The 16689-nt window shown below is 37.2% G+C and overlaps 1 protein-coding gene across 1 annotated transcript in view; it reads left to right on the forward strand.

Annotated features, from left to right (window-relative positions):
- The first annotated feature begins 1796 nt into the window (after positions 1 to 1796).
- slc38a9 (solute carrier family 38 member 9) overlaps positions 1797 to 16689 on the forward strand; it is a 33939-nt gene continuing 19046 nt past the window's right edge. Inside the window, exons 1-7 of the mRNA XM_088319818.1 lie at positions 1797 to 1991; positions 4020 to 4163; positions 12610 to 12739; positions 13728 to 13846; positions 13924 to 13987; positions 14076 to 14169; positions 15814 to 15984. Coding sequence (XP_088175944.1) covers positions 4066 to 4163; positions 12610 to 12739; positions 13728 to 13846; positions 13924 to 13987; positions 14076 to 14169; positions 15814 to 15984 — 676 coding nt within the window. The 5' untranslated portion in view covers positions 1797 to 1991; positions 4020 to 4065. The remainder of the gene's footprint in view (positions 1992 to 4019; positions 4164 to 12609; positions 12740 to 13727; positions 13847 to 13923; positions 13988 to 14075; positions 14170 to 15813; positions 15985 to 16689) is intronic.

A 16689-nucleotide genomic window follows, 5' to 3' on the forward strand; every position in this document is an offset into this window, starting at 1 on the left:
ATCGGACGAGCTAAACAGGTATGTTTGGTTGCTTCTTCACCACAATAGACAGACATGACACCCATCTGTCCCCTATTTTCTGCTTTCCCTCAACATGACATACCTCGACTAGTACTCTGTCCCAATGTCAATTGCCCCCTCCCCGTTTTGCCTGATTGGCTTCCCTCCTATTTAAACTCAGTGCTCTCACTCACCCTTTGTCAGTCCGTCAACGAACCTGTGCACCCGCAAGACGTGTGCTTTCTGTCACGGTTGCCCATTGCCCTCAATTACGTTTGGCGCCAGCTGCGGCTCATTGCCTGATTGGCTTCTCTCCTATTTAAGTTCAGTGCTCTCACTCACCCTTTGTCAGTCTGTCAAAGATCCTCTGCACCCGCAAGACATGTGTTCGACTTGTCCGGTATCCTGCTTGTGTATCGATCCCGTCTATCGCGTCCTGGTTGATATCTGTCTCCAGTATCTGGTATCGATCCTGTCTGTCTCGTCTTGTCTGGTATCAACCCTGTCTGTCCTGCATCTGCTTGTGTATCTGGTATCGATCCTGTCTGTCCCGTCCTGTCCGGTGTCGACGCCGTCTGTCCGGTATCTGTTTGTGTATCTGGTATCGATCTCGTCAGCCTCTGGTTTCCTGTTTTTTCCACTCCGGACTTTTGGAGACTGGCGCAAGATATAGGACAGGATGAGACAGACGGGATCAATACTAGACACTGGAGACTGATATCAAACAGGAATAGATAGACGGGATCGATACCCGATACTGGAGACTGGAGTCAGATATCAGACAGTACGAGACAGACGGGATCGATACCAGACACTAGAGACAGATATCAAAAAGGAAGAGATCGATACACAAGCAGGATACCAGACAGAGACAAAACACACGTCTGGCGGGTGCAGAGGTTCGTTGATGGACTGACAAAGGGTGAGTAAGAGCACTGAGCTTAAATAGGAGGGAAGCCAATCAGGCAACGAGCCGCAGCTGGCGCAAAAGGGGCGGGGCCAATTGAGGGCAATGGGCAACCGTGACACATGGACATGGATTTTTGGCAGGGGTACGGCATAACAGCTGGTCTTTTCCTACTTTCACCATTTTCATGCTTCACTAACATATAAAAAGGAAGAAAAAGACAGCGGGCAAACGCATGAAGTCATCTCCCAAATTAATTCAACCTATTTTTTCTGCTCCGAATAGCTTTGCTAAAAATAAGATACAAAGCAGATAAGTGCAGTGGAAAATAAAGCATAAGGTCTTTTTTCACTTATTATCACATACTTAATGGAGAAAACTATAACCTTTTTAAGGACACTTCAAACGACGCACTCCACATTTAAGGAGTGGAGAATGTTGAGTCCAATTGAATAGCAAACAGCCGTTTGTTAATTAATTTGTAACATGAGTCCGCACTAAAGAAAAAAATGATGTGGGGCAGATACTATGCACATGGCAACACAGAGAGGCTTCAATCTGATTGGTTAAACACATTAGAAGCTGGAGCGCCAAGAAACACACTACAGTATAGCATACTATACACAATTGTTTCTTCATTTTCCTCATTTTGAGGTTTCTAGTTTTTCCATGCCCTCATATAGGTTTTAGATGAGGGGATGGTGTAATAACAGCCAGTAGTTTGCAATAATCTGTGGTCTGGCAGCCCTTTGAGACTCCTTATGGTTAAGGGCTATATAAATAAACATGACTTAATTGACTGTGGAGGGAAAAATAAAGAGGAATCATGGAAGAGCAGTGAAAAGAAATTCGGGTTAATTCGGCAGGGGGCAGTAGTGCAACACATAGTTTTTATTTCAGAAGAGGAAGGCAAGGACGACTTTTTTAATGTGAGAAGGGAGGAAGGAATAACAATCAAACGCCGTGTATGGAAGGCCACTCCACACGTTTGTTTACGTATTATGAGGACGCTTATTTGTGTTTGGAGATCCCAAATCTGACAACCTGAAGACGCCGAGTCTGTATTCCATTATCATAAACACTGGTAAGTTTTGAGTGTGTAGTTTTTAAACATAATATATTTGGGACAGTACTAATTGTCTCCGTGTAGGAAAATAAATTGTATTTTTTATTTCTAAATCGAATGTTCACTTTGCTAGTGTTTACCTTGATTCAAGGCTTGCTACGTCGTGGAATGGTTGTTCAACGCTCATAATTAGCTAGAATTCACAACGTCCCGACACAGCTGAGCGTTAACATTCTTAATTGAAACAATTTAAATAAGGATCCATGGATGATGAACGCTGACTACAAAAGACAAACACAATCACCATTGTTGGATTAATAATGTTCATACTAAGTAAATACGTATTTTTTGTTTCTTATGCACCCGGTCAGACTTTTTCATACGGCCTAATGTTAAAAATGTAATAAAATATACACAAAAAGTTAAAAAAGGACCACTAATGACAGTATGGATTTGGAGCCACTCTGGTCCTGCGTGTCGCAAAAACAATGAAAAGTATTTTTTTTTCCATTACGTGGTGTTTTTATCATGTATTCATATGATTTATAAAGATATTGATCAAATTTGATGAAAAAAACAACTTCTGAACTAGCTGTATTGTTTTCTTTTTTAATTTTAAATGCATATCATCAAATTTAGTGCTTTAAAAAGAGACACAAAATCTCTGCTTTCATTCAGGGCACCAAAACCAATTTTATTAAGTGTTCACACAAAAAGGAATGTAACATGTACTTGTAAATATCTTTATCTTTGTTAATTGAGATATGCATATTGTCGCTGCCATTCTTAAAGTATTATCTTCATATTGTTTTCATTTTTTTAAATATTTGCCTGAATGGAATGTTCAAATTATAAATAAAAGTGAGATATGTCTGGTTGAAATGGGAGCGTCAATATGAAAAAAATTTGATAAGCCTACATTAATATTATTCTTCATGTATTGGTGCGGTATCAGATTTTACACCAAAAATCAGATGTTATTTTTTTTTTTTTCCTCCCTGCCCTTTTGCCATTTTTTTATAATCCAATGGGGCCTACACTATAGATACCTAATACTATAGAGCAGAAGTCTCCAACGTGGTGGCCATGGGCACCAGGGGGCCAAGGACAGCTGAGGTGCATGCGGACCTGTACTGAAAATAGCTCCCCAGTGCTAGGTCATTGTGATTTTCTAGTGAAAAGATTTTTTTAGTGGTAACCTGGTACTAACATAGTAAAAAATGTAATAACTTGATAGGTTGTTATTTTAGTCCAGCGTTTCAAATAGAATTTGTGATACACTGGCAGGTGGACAGTCTAGAGCGGTTCAGGACAATGATCCCCCGGTAGAAAAAGTTGTGCATTTTAAATTCAAGCGCATCGATTTGGAACATTTTTCGGACAAAACGAAGAAGCTAGATCGATGATCAACGTGTGCCCCTCTATTCCATTCTTCTATTCTAAGCATTGTAAGTGACAAATTGATTGTTATTGTAACATGTGAAACACACAACAAAATTAACATTCATCTTTGGTACCGTGACGAAAAATAGTGTGATAAGATCAAATTGACTGCCTTTTCATAGGTCATCCATACATCTTATGGTCCAGTAGTTAGAATGCGGTGCTCTCCCCGTTGTGACCCAGTTTTGATTCTTGTTGCATCCAGCAGCAAAGTTTGAGCTAAGAAAGAGTGAGACTAGAGTTTAAACTTATTTCTAATAAAAAAATAAGGGGTGTGCATAGTACTCAAGTGCATGTTATGCAGTGTTAAATACTGTATATCTCTCAATATTTCTTATTAATAATATAAGTTTATGAGACTCTGGTGGGGCCAAACCAGGAAGTAGTTCACCAATCATGCAGATGATTGCAGACTCCTGCTATTTCTCCTTCTTTATGTCCTAGCTACTCCAATCTCATCTTTAGTGAGAGTTCAAGTGTAAAGGAATAAAATAAGATACTGCAGAAATCTGCCTTACACTATGGAAACACTGTTTCAAAATTCCAAGGTGTTATTCGATGGCATCACAGTTAGCCGTTAACTTTATGACACTTTCATTCCAGTCAGGTGATGGGAGTTGTTAGGGCCTGACATAGTGTCCTAGAAATCATGGAGAATGACAGCAAGCCTCTGTTGAGTTCAGAGCAAGCTGGAGAGAGTTTTTCACACAGGGGCTCTACCGACTCGCTGGACTCCAGAGCTAAAAGGTATGATTCACACAACCACAATCTATCAATATATCTTTATACCTGTGCTGCACTTTTTCATCGCTGATTGATGAACAATTAGGGGGTGGGTATATTTGTGAACCTTATGATATTGAATATAATAGAAATGCCTTAATTGTCACTGATATCAATGTGGTGAAACATAGTATGCTTCAAGATTAGACATGGCACTCCAGGGTAAAGATTTTATAGGTGGAGTGCATCGTTGTTGGTGTCCTTAAAGCAGTGCTTCTCAATTATTTTCTGTCCCGCCCAGCATTGGAAGAACAAATCCTCTCTCCTTTCTGTTTTTGTCTTTCATTAGAGCTGTTAGGGGAGGAACACATTAGGGTTCAGGAATTGGGGATGAGGGGACTGCTGGAGAGTGATGTCATCCTCTTCCCCGCAGTTTTATTTTATATCTATTTCAGTGTATTATAATATTATAAAAGTAAGAAAAGGCCTGCTTTTAGTAGAGTGCAAACGCTAACCTAAAACCCCCCAAAATAGAAAATAGTTTATTCGAGCACACGTGTATCATAAATGAGCTGACTGAGGCTGCGATCATGACTCTAAGCCAGGAAATGGTGGTAGAGAGTAACATATTTGCAAATTCCTTACAACTCCCTTAAAGAGCAAAATAAGATAAGAGTGTCAGGATAAGTAGGCAAAACAGTTTACAACATAATGCTTAGAGACGTTACGAAGATATGGAATGAAAAAATGGTGCAATGGAAATAAGTATAATGAATATGAAATGGACCTTGATAAACCAGGCATAATTCAATTGTCCTGTGGCATGATTTGATACTACTTTACAGAATGCAATATGGAAAGAAACAATTACAGTAGTTAAATTAAAATTTTACATCTAAGGGTTTATTTAACAAGTGTGGAACCTGTTGACTCCAAGGTGGCGTACAGAAAGCTTTTCTTGCAAATAACAGGTTCAACTCAGGTAAGCTAGGAAAAATTAACGCAGGGGTTGGGAATGTATGACATTAGAGCTAGATATGCTTCTTGTCATGAACATATTTGGCTCGGCGATTTAAAAAAAGGGTGATGCTAAAATCCTCTGTTATGTTCCAATCGAAGCATATGCAAAGCAGAAACATTGCACTAAGGTTAGGTTCAGTCCAGTATATACAGTACCGTAATAAAGTATTTGCCCCCTTCCCGATTTCAGAGTTTTTTGCATATTTATCACTCACTAAGGTTTCAGACCATCATAAAATGTAATATCACACAGACAGAACCCAAGGAAATACAGAATGCAGTTTTGAAATGTTGATTTCATTTATTAAAGCACAAAAAATAAAAATAAATGGCTCTATGTGACAAAGTAATTGCCCCAGAAGCTAATGGCGAGTTGGGCCACCAATGGCAGTGATAACAAAAATCAAACATTTACAATAATTGGTAGTCTTTCACAATGCTGTGAATAAATTTTGGCCCTCACCTTTTTCCAAAATTGCTTCACATCTGCCATATTGAAAGTTTTTTTTACCATGAAATGACCGTTTAAGGTTTCACCACGATCCAAAGAAATTCTAGAAGATATTTGAAAATGAAATCTGTAATTTTGGAAAAGGGCACAAAAGCCAGTTACTTAAGTGTTGAGGCTCACTTTGACCATCATTTTTGTCCTAAATAGTGGTTTCAAAACAAGATGCGAGCAAAGTTATTTTGTGAAAATGTCACATATTACTACAAACGAGAATACTGACGTATCTTGAGGAAGAGAAGGGAGTGTTTGTACTATGTGTGTATAGCTCCACCCATCTCTACTGCTAACCCATTCAAATTGCTCCGGGTGTTTAGCTAGCACTTTGGAGTGTTTAATGTTTTTTTCTCTGGGTTTTTATCATAAAGTGTCTGAAAAGTAAACATAGATTGTTTAATGAGCTTCCATGTAAGGGCCTTCCCTGCGATGTACAGGCAAAACTGGGTCTGCTGGTGTGACACCGCGACTGTAAAATCGTTAAAACTTTGCCCTTTATAGACTGGACCGAACCAATTTATATCTCAGTGCAGTTTTGGCTTTGCCTGTTCTTAACTAATCCTTGCATAATTCATATATGGATCGTCGCAGACACAACTTGCAATGGTCACTTTTATCTCCGAGCCATATGTACATAGGTTCCTGAATGCTACAGCCTTCTAGTATACTCTTTTACTATACTTTGTGATGGGATATTTGAGTTTTTGGGCCTAATTTCTCATAATTCACAAACCACATGGAGCCAATGTCCTGTAATTCATTTCAAAATGCTCAGCAGGTTTTTTTGGGGGGTGCGTTTCTCAGCGGTTTACTTAAAATCTATTGTGTAACATTGAGGAAGTAGTACATTGGGTAAAGAAAAGCAGGCAGATATTAATTGCTGTTGTCAGCTGCAGGCTGTATTTGCGCCACTGAACACTTACACAGTTCAACTTTCAAACACATTTATGAACTATCATATCTTCAAGTATGTGACATAATATTGAATTACAACTGTTTATAGATGGTCATTGCTCATCCGCTGTGCCGTGAGAATCAAACTGGTGTTGCGCACCGAAGGTAAAAATTGATAATTTGATTATAAAAGCATTTTAGGTAAGGGGGTGGTCTCATACTAAAACCTTAGGCCACATGCGGCCTTTAGGCTTTTAAATCGGTAATATTACCCCTAATCAGTGTTCCCTTTAAGCTGCGCACTGCTCGCACAATTGCGCACTGCTCGCACGTTCTCAGCGCACAAGAAAATCTAGCCAGCGCACAAAAACGAGGGCTCAAAATTACTTATTAAGAAGCGACTTAAGTCAAAGTTACAGTGCATGAAAGTAAAAATACACGGGTTCCCCTGACATTGTGTCCTAAATGCGGTATTTTGAAGTCGAACGAAGTTGAGTAAAGTTAGTAGAGTATGTAGAGAACCGGCTTCTTTGGCTCGGCTCACTAAAAAGGGTCCTAAACGGCTCTTCAGGTTGTTTTTGCTTCTTTAATCCCAACATGACCAAATATTAAGTAAAAGTATGCACAAAATGACTCAAAGGAAGGGGGGAATAGAACAAAAAAGGAAAAAATACCCAAATGAAAAAGTAGTGAAAAGCTGAGAAAAAAAGAAACAAAAGGAAGAGGAAAAAAGAAGGAAACATTTAGAAAAAAGCCAGAAAAAAAGAAAAGAAAGAAATGTAGGAAAAAAGTAAATAGAGAACAAAAAAAGTAGCAGCTCGGAAAAAAATAAACACAATGAGATTTTTTTTAAAGGAATTTGAAAAAAAAGTAGAAAAAAAAACACCGAAAAAAGAATAAAAGGTTTGTGTTGCATTAAGATAATTTCCAATTTTATCAAGTGTATCTTGTTGCCAACATTGTACTTCCACTAAAAAATGTGATTAAGTACAGTTCTGTATCTTACAACCGACTAAATAAGCCCCCAAAAATGTTAATATTATGCAACAAAATATATCAGGAAATAAAAAGAAATGGATATCTTGTGAAAGAATTGCAAGAACAAACGACATTTGTAGGCCGTACAACCTTTGCAATAGTACATGAGTCAATTCATTCAAAAGAGAAAAATAATTTTGCATTGCCGGAAACTCAGCAAAATGTAACTTGATGTCAAGTTTTGGACATGTTTGATAATTAATTATCTTGCCACACTTGGGATTATGGTGGCTCACTATTGTTTCAAGCGTTGCTCACCAACTTTGTGTGAACGCTCAGACCCGTGTAAAATTAGAGGGAACATTGCCCCTAATGTGTAAACTGGAATACTTAATGCTTTTGTATGAAGCTGATGTGTATGAGATAAAAAGAGTTTTGTATTTAGGAGAGAGTCGGCCAAAAAGAACACCAAAATGTGGCTAAAGCCACAATAACCACCATGAGTAGAAGCCACTTCTAAACATTTGACTGTCTATGTCAAAGCTGAAAGTCAAGCAGAGCAAAATTGATTAAAAGGCCACTGATTTATCTTTGGCTTCTGACAAACAACTGATTGTTGGGTAATACTTTCGATGCAGTTAGTTGGCACTTGATTGTTTTTGAGGATATCATGAACATTCTAAGAATGAAGTGCTGACTCCTCAGAGCCGCATGCACTTGACAATAGCTTATTTAAAGTCAAAGGCTTCGTACACCGGCAAGCTTTGTCACTCTATAGTCCTTAAACACGAAGAAGTACAAGATAGGAGTAACAATTAAAAGTAAAAGTTGAAGTATTTTTGAAAATACTTTAAACTGAAAGAACATAAGTACCATATTTTCTGTACTATATAAGACGCACCTAAAAACCAGAAATTGTCCAGATATTTGAAAGTGTGCCTTATATACACCGCAGAATACGGTGAATAAGATTGCCATATAATTATACGTGTGCATTATTACAATAGGTTTTAAGGTATACAGGACTAGTGAATTTGTATAATGATTGATTGATTTATATACATTGCTTACTATAATCGCCAAACTTTGTATAGGGTGCAGTGACGAAAGCGCCGACACTTAACCGCCAGACAACCAGTAGTTCAAGTGACATTTGAAAAGGCTTTAGATTTTCTTATTATCACACTATTTTTGCTCATGGTGCCAGAAACGATTGTTAGAGAATGGAGAAAACAGAAATTTTGTTCTGAAAGATATAAATAAACACAATGTCCGAATCATCATCAGATACCACAAAGACTTCTTTCCTTCGTCGTGATTTTTTGTGTTTATATCTTTTTAATTCTTATCTTTCTCTAACAATCCTTTCTGGCACAGTGAGTAAAAATAGTGTGATAATGAGATTAATCAAATGCCTTTTTATATGTCGTCTGCATCACTAGTTGTCTAGTGGTTAGGTATCGGCTTTCTCGCCACCGCGACTCTGGTTTGATTCCATTTGCATACAATGTTTTGCTATTCTGGTCAGATTGATCAATCATTGCTCTAATATGTACCGTAAGTGTATGAAACGTGCAACAGTTACACGCGCAACAGTTATACACAAATGAATATGGTGGTTTTTACTGTTGTTTTAATTCCATGTGTCTTATAGTTCAGTGCGGCTTATGTATGAAAATATATACGACCAAATACTAACCACTATATTTGTGGTGTGCGCCTTGAAATTTGTTGCGCCTTATAGTACGTGAAATACGGTGCTCAATTTTAAATGTATTTAAGATAAAAAGCAAAAGTTCTTGCAACTGTGAGATGCAAGTATTGTACTATTTTACTTCAAATTGTTCCTTATTCACTGATTTGCATGAGACTGCATTTTTTAAGTTAAATTGAATTGAACATCTTAATTGTCATTGATAAAAACGTAGTGAAAAATTGTATGCAACAAGATTAGAAACTGCATTTTAGGTTTTACACGTAATAAATAATTTAAAGATATAAAAAGACAAGGAAAAATAGGCATAAATATTTACAACATAGTGCTTAGAGACTGGCCCAAGTTGTAATAATATTGCGGTGAAAAATGGTAGGAGTGCAATAACATACATAAGTCCAAGTTGTACTATATTTTTCAGTTTTGTGTGCCTATTTAGGGTGGTCATTGCCATGGGGAAGAAACTGTCTCTGAGCTACTCCTTGTTATAAGGGTCCTGTAGCGCCTCCCAGAGGGCAACAGGCTGTGGCTGGGGTGAGAAGAGTGTTTTAATAAGGTTGATGGGTCTTCTGCAGTGCCCTAAATTGAGAAGATTCTTGTAAATTAACCTCTGAAATGTCAGTTTTTCATATTATTGATGACAATTAAAAGGAAAAAATACGTTTTTTACCTTCGAAAATGAACACTGAAATCAGGTATGGCTCTCTCAAACGCAATAAACTATTTAAAAAAAAAAGTGCACCTATGAATGAAGTATCATGGGCTTTAATGTACTCTAATTTCTGAGGTCTACTATTAACCCAGCCCATGTACACACTCAGTCTAATTTCTATTTGTCACATACAATTCTAGCAATGCTGACACAACAAAATATATCTGAAATCCTCATGTTACCCAGACGTTGCTACAGACAATCTAATGGTAAATGTTTACTCAGCCAGCTCAATGCATTTCAGTCAAATAATGGACTCCAGGCAACTCAAGGGATTGTTAGTGTCTACCATTTCACGACCCTGCATGTCTGACATTTCTTATGTTTTCTGCTAAATAATAAACCGGGTGTTTCCATCACGTCGGTTTTCCAGGAATTTACTTCACATACCTCATCAATCGCAACTGTATTAGAAGACGGTATTAAAGGTTTTAATCTATTTAGGAATTTCACAGCGTCTGACTAACTTATAAAGCATTTCACATTCATGTGCCATACATTATTGGGCATTAAAAAAAGATAGATGGATAGATACTTCATTCATCCCCATAGGGAAATTCACACTTCCAGCAGTAAACTCTTGTTGTGTTCAATATGATTAAATGTTCAATTTTTAACTTGGATCAATTTTATGGTAAACAATCCGGTAAAACTCCTAAATTATACATACTCTAATCAAGTGAATATTTTATGAATGTACCAGAATTTCATATTGTAATTTGTTATTATCAATAACAAAGAAGACAATTCTAATTCTACTTTTTATGTTTTAATACATTGTCTCAGGTGTGTCACAGCCAAGGTTTTTGGTTTTAGGGATACCTTTAACAAGTTGGCAGGTACCTGTCAGCTGCCTGTAGGTTAGCTTTATGTTATGTAAAATGAACACAAATTACTTGACTACGCATATTTGAAAAATGTGTGTTTATACTATATGCGTTTATATTTCCCTTTCATATTGCGTTTAATTCATGTTAAAATACAATTTGTTTAATTTTAGGTTCCTCATTGATAAACGGAAACCTGAAGGAAGCTAATACCTGTATCACATGGTTGAGTCCGCGGGCAACATGCCCCCCAAACAGAAAAAGTCAAAATATATATACAAAGTACATTATGTACTACTAATGAAAAACAGTTTTTTGATCCATCGTCCCTTTGCTTGTCTACATCAAAAATATTACTACAGAAATACTACCAAAAATACTATTAAATTGCTATAAAACTAAAAATCAAATTTAGTGCTTAAAAACAGGGACCTTATTTTTTTGTGTGCTTTGATTCTGAAAAGAAAATAATAGTATAGAAACTTGACAAAAATACTACTACAATAATACTATAATACTAAAATAATACTGCAAGAATATTACCACAAAAGTTTTACTAAAATACAATTTCAGTAATAATTTAAAAATACTAAATAAAAACTACAATAATACGACTATGTAAATACTACAGAAATACCACCAAAACATTACTGCAGTAGTATTACGAAAATACTACAGTTATACTAAAAATAATCTACTATGGAATCAATACTCATAAATACTACATAAATATCACTACGGAATACTTTAATACAAAAATACTACAGCAGTAATAATATGGCAGAAATTCTACAAAATAGAACTACAGTAATATTACAAAACGACTACAGATATACTATATTTTCTACTATGGAAATACTACATAAATACTGCAAAAATTCCACTATGGAAATACTACAAAAGTACCATTAAAATACGACTGCAGAAATACTACAAAAATACTAAAATAAATAAAATATAAGTAATACTTGGTTGGTAAGCTGGTTGGATCCCTTAACCACTAGAACAGTAGGGGCACCATTTCATGTGGTGTGTTTTGGGCAAGTAGTCTGGTGGCGCGTATTCCTCTTCTGGCCAACATGTTTCCACCTGGTCTTGAACCGGGGACGTTTTGCTATGGAAAACTAGATAACATAGTTATTGCTAATATATTATTTTGCCTTAAGTGTTAGTGCTTTAAAATCAATGTGATGAGCCTAATATTATTAGATAGACATATCACATAAATATTTCATATGTATATTTATTCCCTAATGAAAAAATTGGATAATTCGTTAGGATCGGGCCCTTGGCCAAATATTTTTACCCAATGTGGCCCCGCCTCCAAAGCGTTGCCTACGATTGTTGTATCAAATAACATTACTAAAAAAAGGCTCGTATTGGCATGGATACTGGTAACTGGTATCCTTATCAAAAACATTTTTAAAAAACGCTAATAGCAGCACAGCTGATGCAGCCAACACCGCTAAATCAGTTGGAAAATTTGCTACTGTAAGTTTGTTGCCCCTCTGTCTGTAATAGACCAATTACTCAAAAATTGGTATAAGGTGCTTTATTCCTGGACCCTGGCTATTTCAGCTGAAAATGAAAATCTCCATTCTGATCCCTGATTTTGGTTTAACAAACAAAGCTCATTAAAAAACACACTTAAAATTTTATAGTCTTTTTATGTTGTTTTTTTTATACCTACAATGTTATACAACATTGCAAATTATTTGATAGTCACCACTCTAAATGTATTCAATTAAGGGAATTTGCTAGCCACATTTAAAAAAACAAAACTAAAAAAGCTTGAACACTTATTTGTCCGATATTTCTAGGCCTTTCTATGTGGAGCCTAGAAACATTGTCGATGATGAACCTCAGGAGCGTGTGTCAGCCGAGGCTGCCATCCTCAACAGTAGAGTGCACTACTACAGCAAATTGACTGGCTCTTCTGACAGGCTGCTGGTAGGTTTTTCTCATCTCTAAACACGGTGCTTCCATTCCAGAATTAGAAAATAATGGCATGTACAAAATACATGCGAGAAACAGGCACATTTGTTTAAGCTTCTTCAAACTCAAGACCTCTATTCGTTCTGAATAAGGTTAGTCACTTGCGTGGGTTTCCTCCGGGCACTCCGGTTTCCTCCCACATTCCAAAGACATGCATTTCAGGTGAATTGGCCGGTCCAAATTGTCCCTAGGTGTGAATGAGCAAATGAGTTGTCTGTCCCTGTGTGCCCTGCGATTGGCTGGCAACCAGTTCAGGGTGTACCCTGCCCACTGCCCGATGATTGCTGGGATGGGCTCCAGCCCCCCGCGACCCTACTGAGGATAAGCGGTACGGCTAATGAGATGAGATGAGACTTCATTTACACTGTACATTATTGTCCAGCAGGGGTCTCAAACTCAATTTACTTGGGGCTGCCAGAGCTTGGGTTTCTGTGAGGTTGTGTTGCATTATGTTTTTCACAAGAAAAGATCTACAAAAAATGTCTACTGTTTTCAAATATCTTTGATTTTTCTTTACAAAAGATCTAAAAAAAAAAACATTTGAAAAATGTATCCAAAATGCATTTTCTTCCCTGTGCCTGCATCGGTTTTCTCTGGCTTCCTCCCCATTCTAAAAAATATGCATGTAGGTTGATTGGTGAGTCAACATTTTCCTATGTATAAATAAGTGTGCATATGGATTGTCTGCTTCTCTGTGCCCCTTGAATTTGTTGAAAATTATGGTCTGTAGTGTGTACGTGATGCCAGGGGCCAAACCATAATTTAGCTAGCTAATCAAAATGCAGACTCGTATCAATACATTCTCCCTTTGCTTCACGTGTCTAATGAACAAAGACATGTTTGCCATTTTACGCAGTCAGTCATCATTCTTTTTTTTATTTTTTTTATTTTGACTTTAAGATTTTTTTTTCGACATCTCCTCAAACCCCCCTTTGTTCTCCAGAGTCCACCGAACCACGTGATCCCTCGGGCAGAAGAGATCTACATCTACAGCCCATTGGGGACAGCTTTTAAGGTGTCTGGCAAAGACTATGTAACAAAAAATCCCAGTATCATCACCATGTAAGGTTTATCAAAATCTTTGATTATATATCAAAGTTTTTTCCCAGGCTTACCGCGCACTGTGTTAATTCTTCTAGATTTGCAATATGGAACACAATGATGGGCACATCCATACTCAGCATACCTTGGGGAATAAAACAGGTTGAACATTAATTTAAGTATTCAAATAGTATATTTTATCTCTGTAAATGAATGTCAATATAAAAACGGTTATGTTTTTCTATTTTAGGCTGGTTTCACCCTTGGGATCTTCATCCTTATCTTCACAGGCTTACTTATGCTGTATTGTTGTTATATCGTCCTCAAATCACCAAAGGCAATACGTAAGTAACGCAACCTTCTACATTTTCATAAAAAATCAATTTGTATTTTTTTTAAGTTTGTGGAATCCCAGTCAAGAAGTCGCCGCTATGTTTGTCTCAGGTCTAGCTGCTACAAGCACCCAAAGCGATCAAAACTCGCAATGTGTTTTGATGGTGAAAAAAAATGCGTGAAGCTCCCAATTTGTCTCTTCATTTCACAAAAAAACAATATTAAGAGCAAACTGGCGAGGGTGCCTCGTGAAATTCCTTTATAAGCAGTGTAAAGTAACAATTAGCTTGAATAGTTTAGCTTTGTGTACAACAACCATGAAGACAAAAAAATCGACTCTGAATAAAGTACTAGAATATTTTCTTCCAAAACGCAAACAACTTTTCCCAGAGCCAAGTCTAATCTTGTTCCATACAATGCTTCACAACTTTCATATCAATGACAATAAAGACAATTGTAATTCTACCAGCCGAGTAAAAACTTTGAGTCCCATTAATCGAGAAGCATGAAACTAATAACATGGCTAGCAGTAGCAGTTGGAAAACAATGCCAAAACATAAGTAGAATAAAACCATGTGGCATAATCTTTTCTTCAAAACACAAATACACAATTCTCTTACCGATGCGGCAACTCAGTGCTTTGAGCAGGAGCACGGTGTGCTGCACCTATGACCTCTTCTTTCCACATTTGGTCTTAATGAACACAAGAAAAAATTGTACATTTATTGAATTTACTCTGGAATTGTACAAAATCAAAAAAAACTTATCTAAAACCAATTGGGCACCATTAGTATAGACATATATGCATAAATAAACCTTTGTCCGTTGTCTAGGAACAGGCAAATAACTACGTCAAAATCAGGTAAACATTTTTATCCCTGTAAACCAAGACCCGACGCATTAGCAGAAGAACAACAGTAAATTAAAAAGAAATGTCAATTTTGGTAAACCGCAAACTAAGTAACATAAGTACTTAACTATTATGGCACTTAACTACTACAGTTTTAACAACTGATGTTTGTTCTTTGGACTGCAACTTAAGAAGTTCTGGTATGCGTAGTTGATGTTGATGCCGCCTTTTCTGTAAGTTACCGCTCTAAAAAGAGGCGCTGTTGCGCATGAGCAAATCTCAGCGTAGATTTCTTAATGTAGAGATGCCTCACACAGTTGGAAAAACATTTCTGGCGACTATAATCGACAATGAAATCCATTGTTGACTATTTGTATTTTCAATATTTATTCACAACATCAATCAATCATTGCAGCCCTATTGTCAAGCTGACCTTTTCTCTCTTAGTAGTGAGCTTGAGCATCGAGTCTCTCTAGGTCAATCATTGCCTCTACTGCGCTGGATAAGTGCTAAAGTCATTATTATTGAAGGATGAGAAAATAAAAATGCAGAAGCCTTGTTAAATTCAAAGGTAGCCAAAATTTACATGGCGAGCACTTGCATAGAAATGAAGTGCTTTGGTAATGGAGTCCGTTTTTTTGCAAAAGTCTGCTTCGTATGGATTTCTCATTCCTTCTTAATGTCATTAAGGAAAAGTGGCTTTTGTTTACCATATTTAAGCTTATTGCCAAGCCAATTAATTACTCTGTGATGGCAGCACAAGGCATTTGTCACCTCTCTGTCTTTGTATGTGTGTGTTTTTTAGCTTATGTGGACACATCTGACTGGGAATTTCCTGATGTTTGTCGATACTATTTTGGCAAGTTCGGTCAGTGGTCCAGCCTCGCATTTTCAATGGTGTCTCTCATCGGAGCCATGGTGATTTATTGGGTCCTCATGTCCAACTTCCTCTACAATACTGGGCAGTTTATCTACAGTAAGACAACAGCACTCATTTCGAAACAGAATTATCGTTTTCCCATAAGATTTCACCTTCATTTAGAATTAGTTTGCACAGTAATACAAATGAGAGATTATGAAGGCAATTTAAGATCGGGCCTAAAAAACCCAGCCCGAGCCCTGACAAATGAACTTTATTTGCAGGACTGAGACAGACGCAAACCCAAAATTTAATTTTTCTTTTGAGAACTCAGGAGGAATTTATGATAACAAATTAAAGTATGTCTTCTGTAATGAAATATGAGCTAAACAGGGCTGTATAAACATTTATATTTTTTAGATTTCTGTGTGTGCGGAGTAGAGGTAAGATCAGGCCTAAAAAAATCCAGCCTGACCCAGGCCCACAGGTGTTAAAGTCCAGCCTGAGCCCGACCAATTAATTTATTTCCACGGCCATAAAAGTCTCGGATTTTCTTCAAATCGTGCAGTGCGCCCTATCATGTGGTGCGCCCTGGGTGTGATGTAAATTGGCGGGCGTAAGGTTGGATGCCCACCCCGAGACTGGGAGTTCACAGGTTCGAGCCTTGGCCGAGTCATACCTAAGACTTTTAACATTTTGGGATGAAATCCGGTGTTTGGTGATATCATCCAAATTTCCAATTGAATGTGACTTGTTTGCGACGCCATAAGCTTCCTGCTTGTGTATACGAGGACACATGACACACAATAAATTGTTGGCGGA

This window comes from Urocampus carinirostris, chromosome 16 (genome assembly GCF_059441175.1).
Source record: "Urocampus carinirostris isolate Australia breed hairy pipefish chromosome 16, RoL_Ucar_1.0, whole genome shotgun sequence".
In the NCBI taxonomy this organism is placed as follows: Eukaryota; Metazoa; Chordata; class Actinopteri; order Syngnathiformes; family Syngnathidae; genus Urocampus; species Urocampus carinirostris.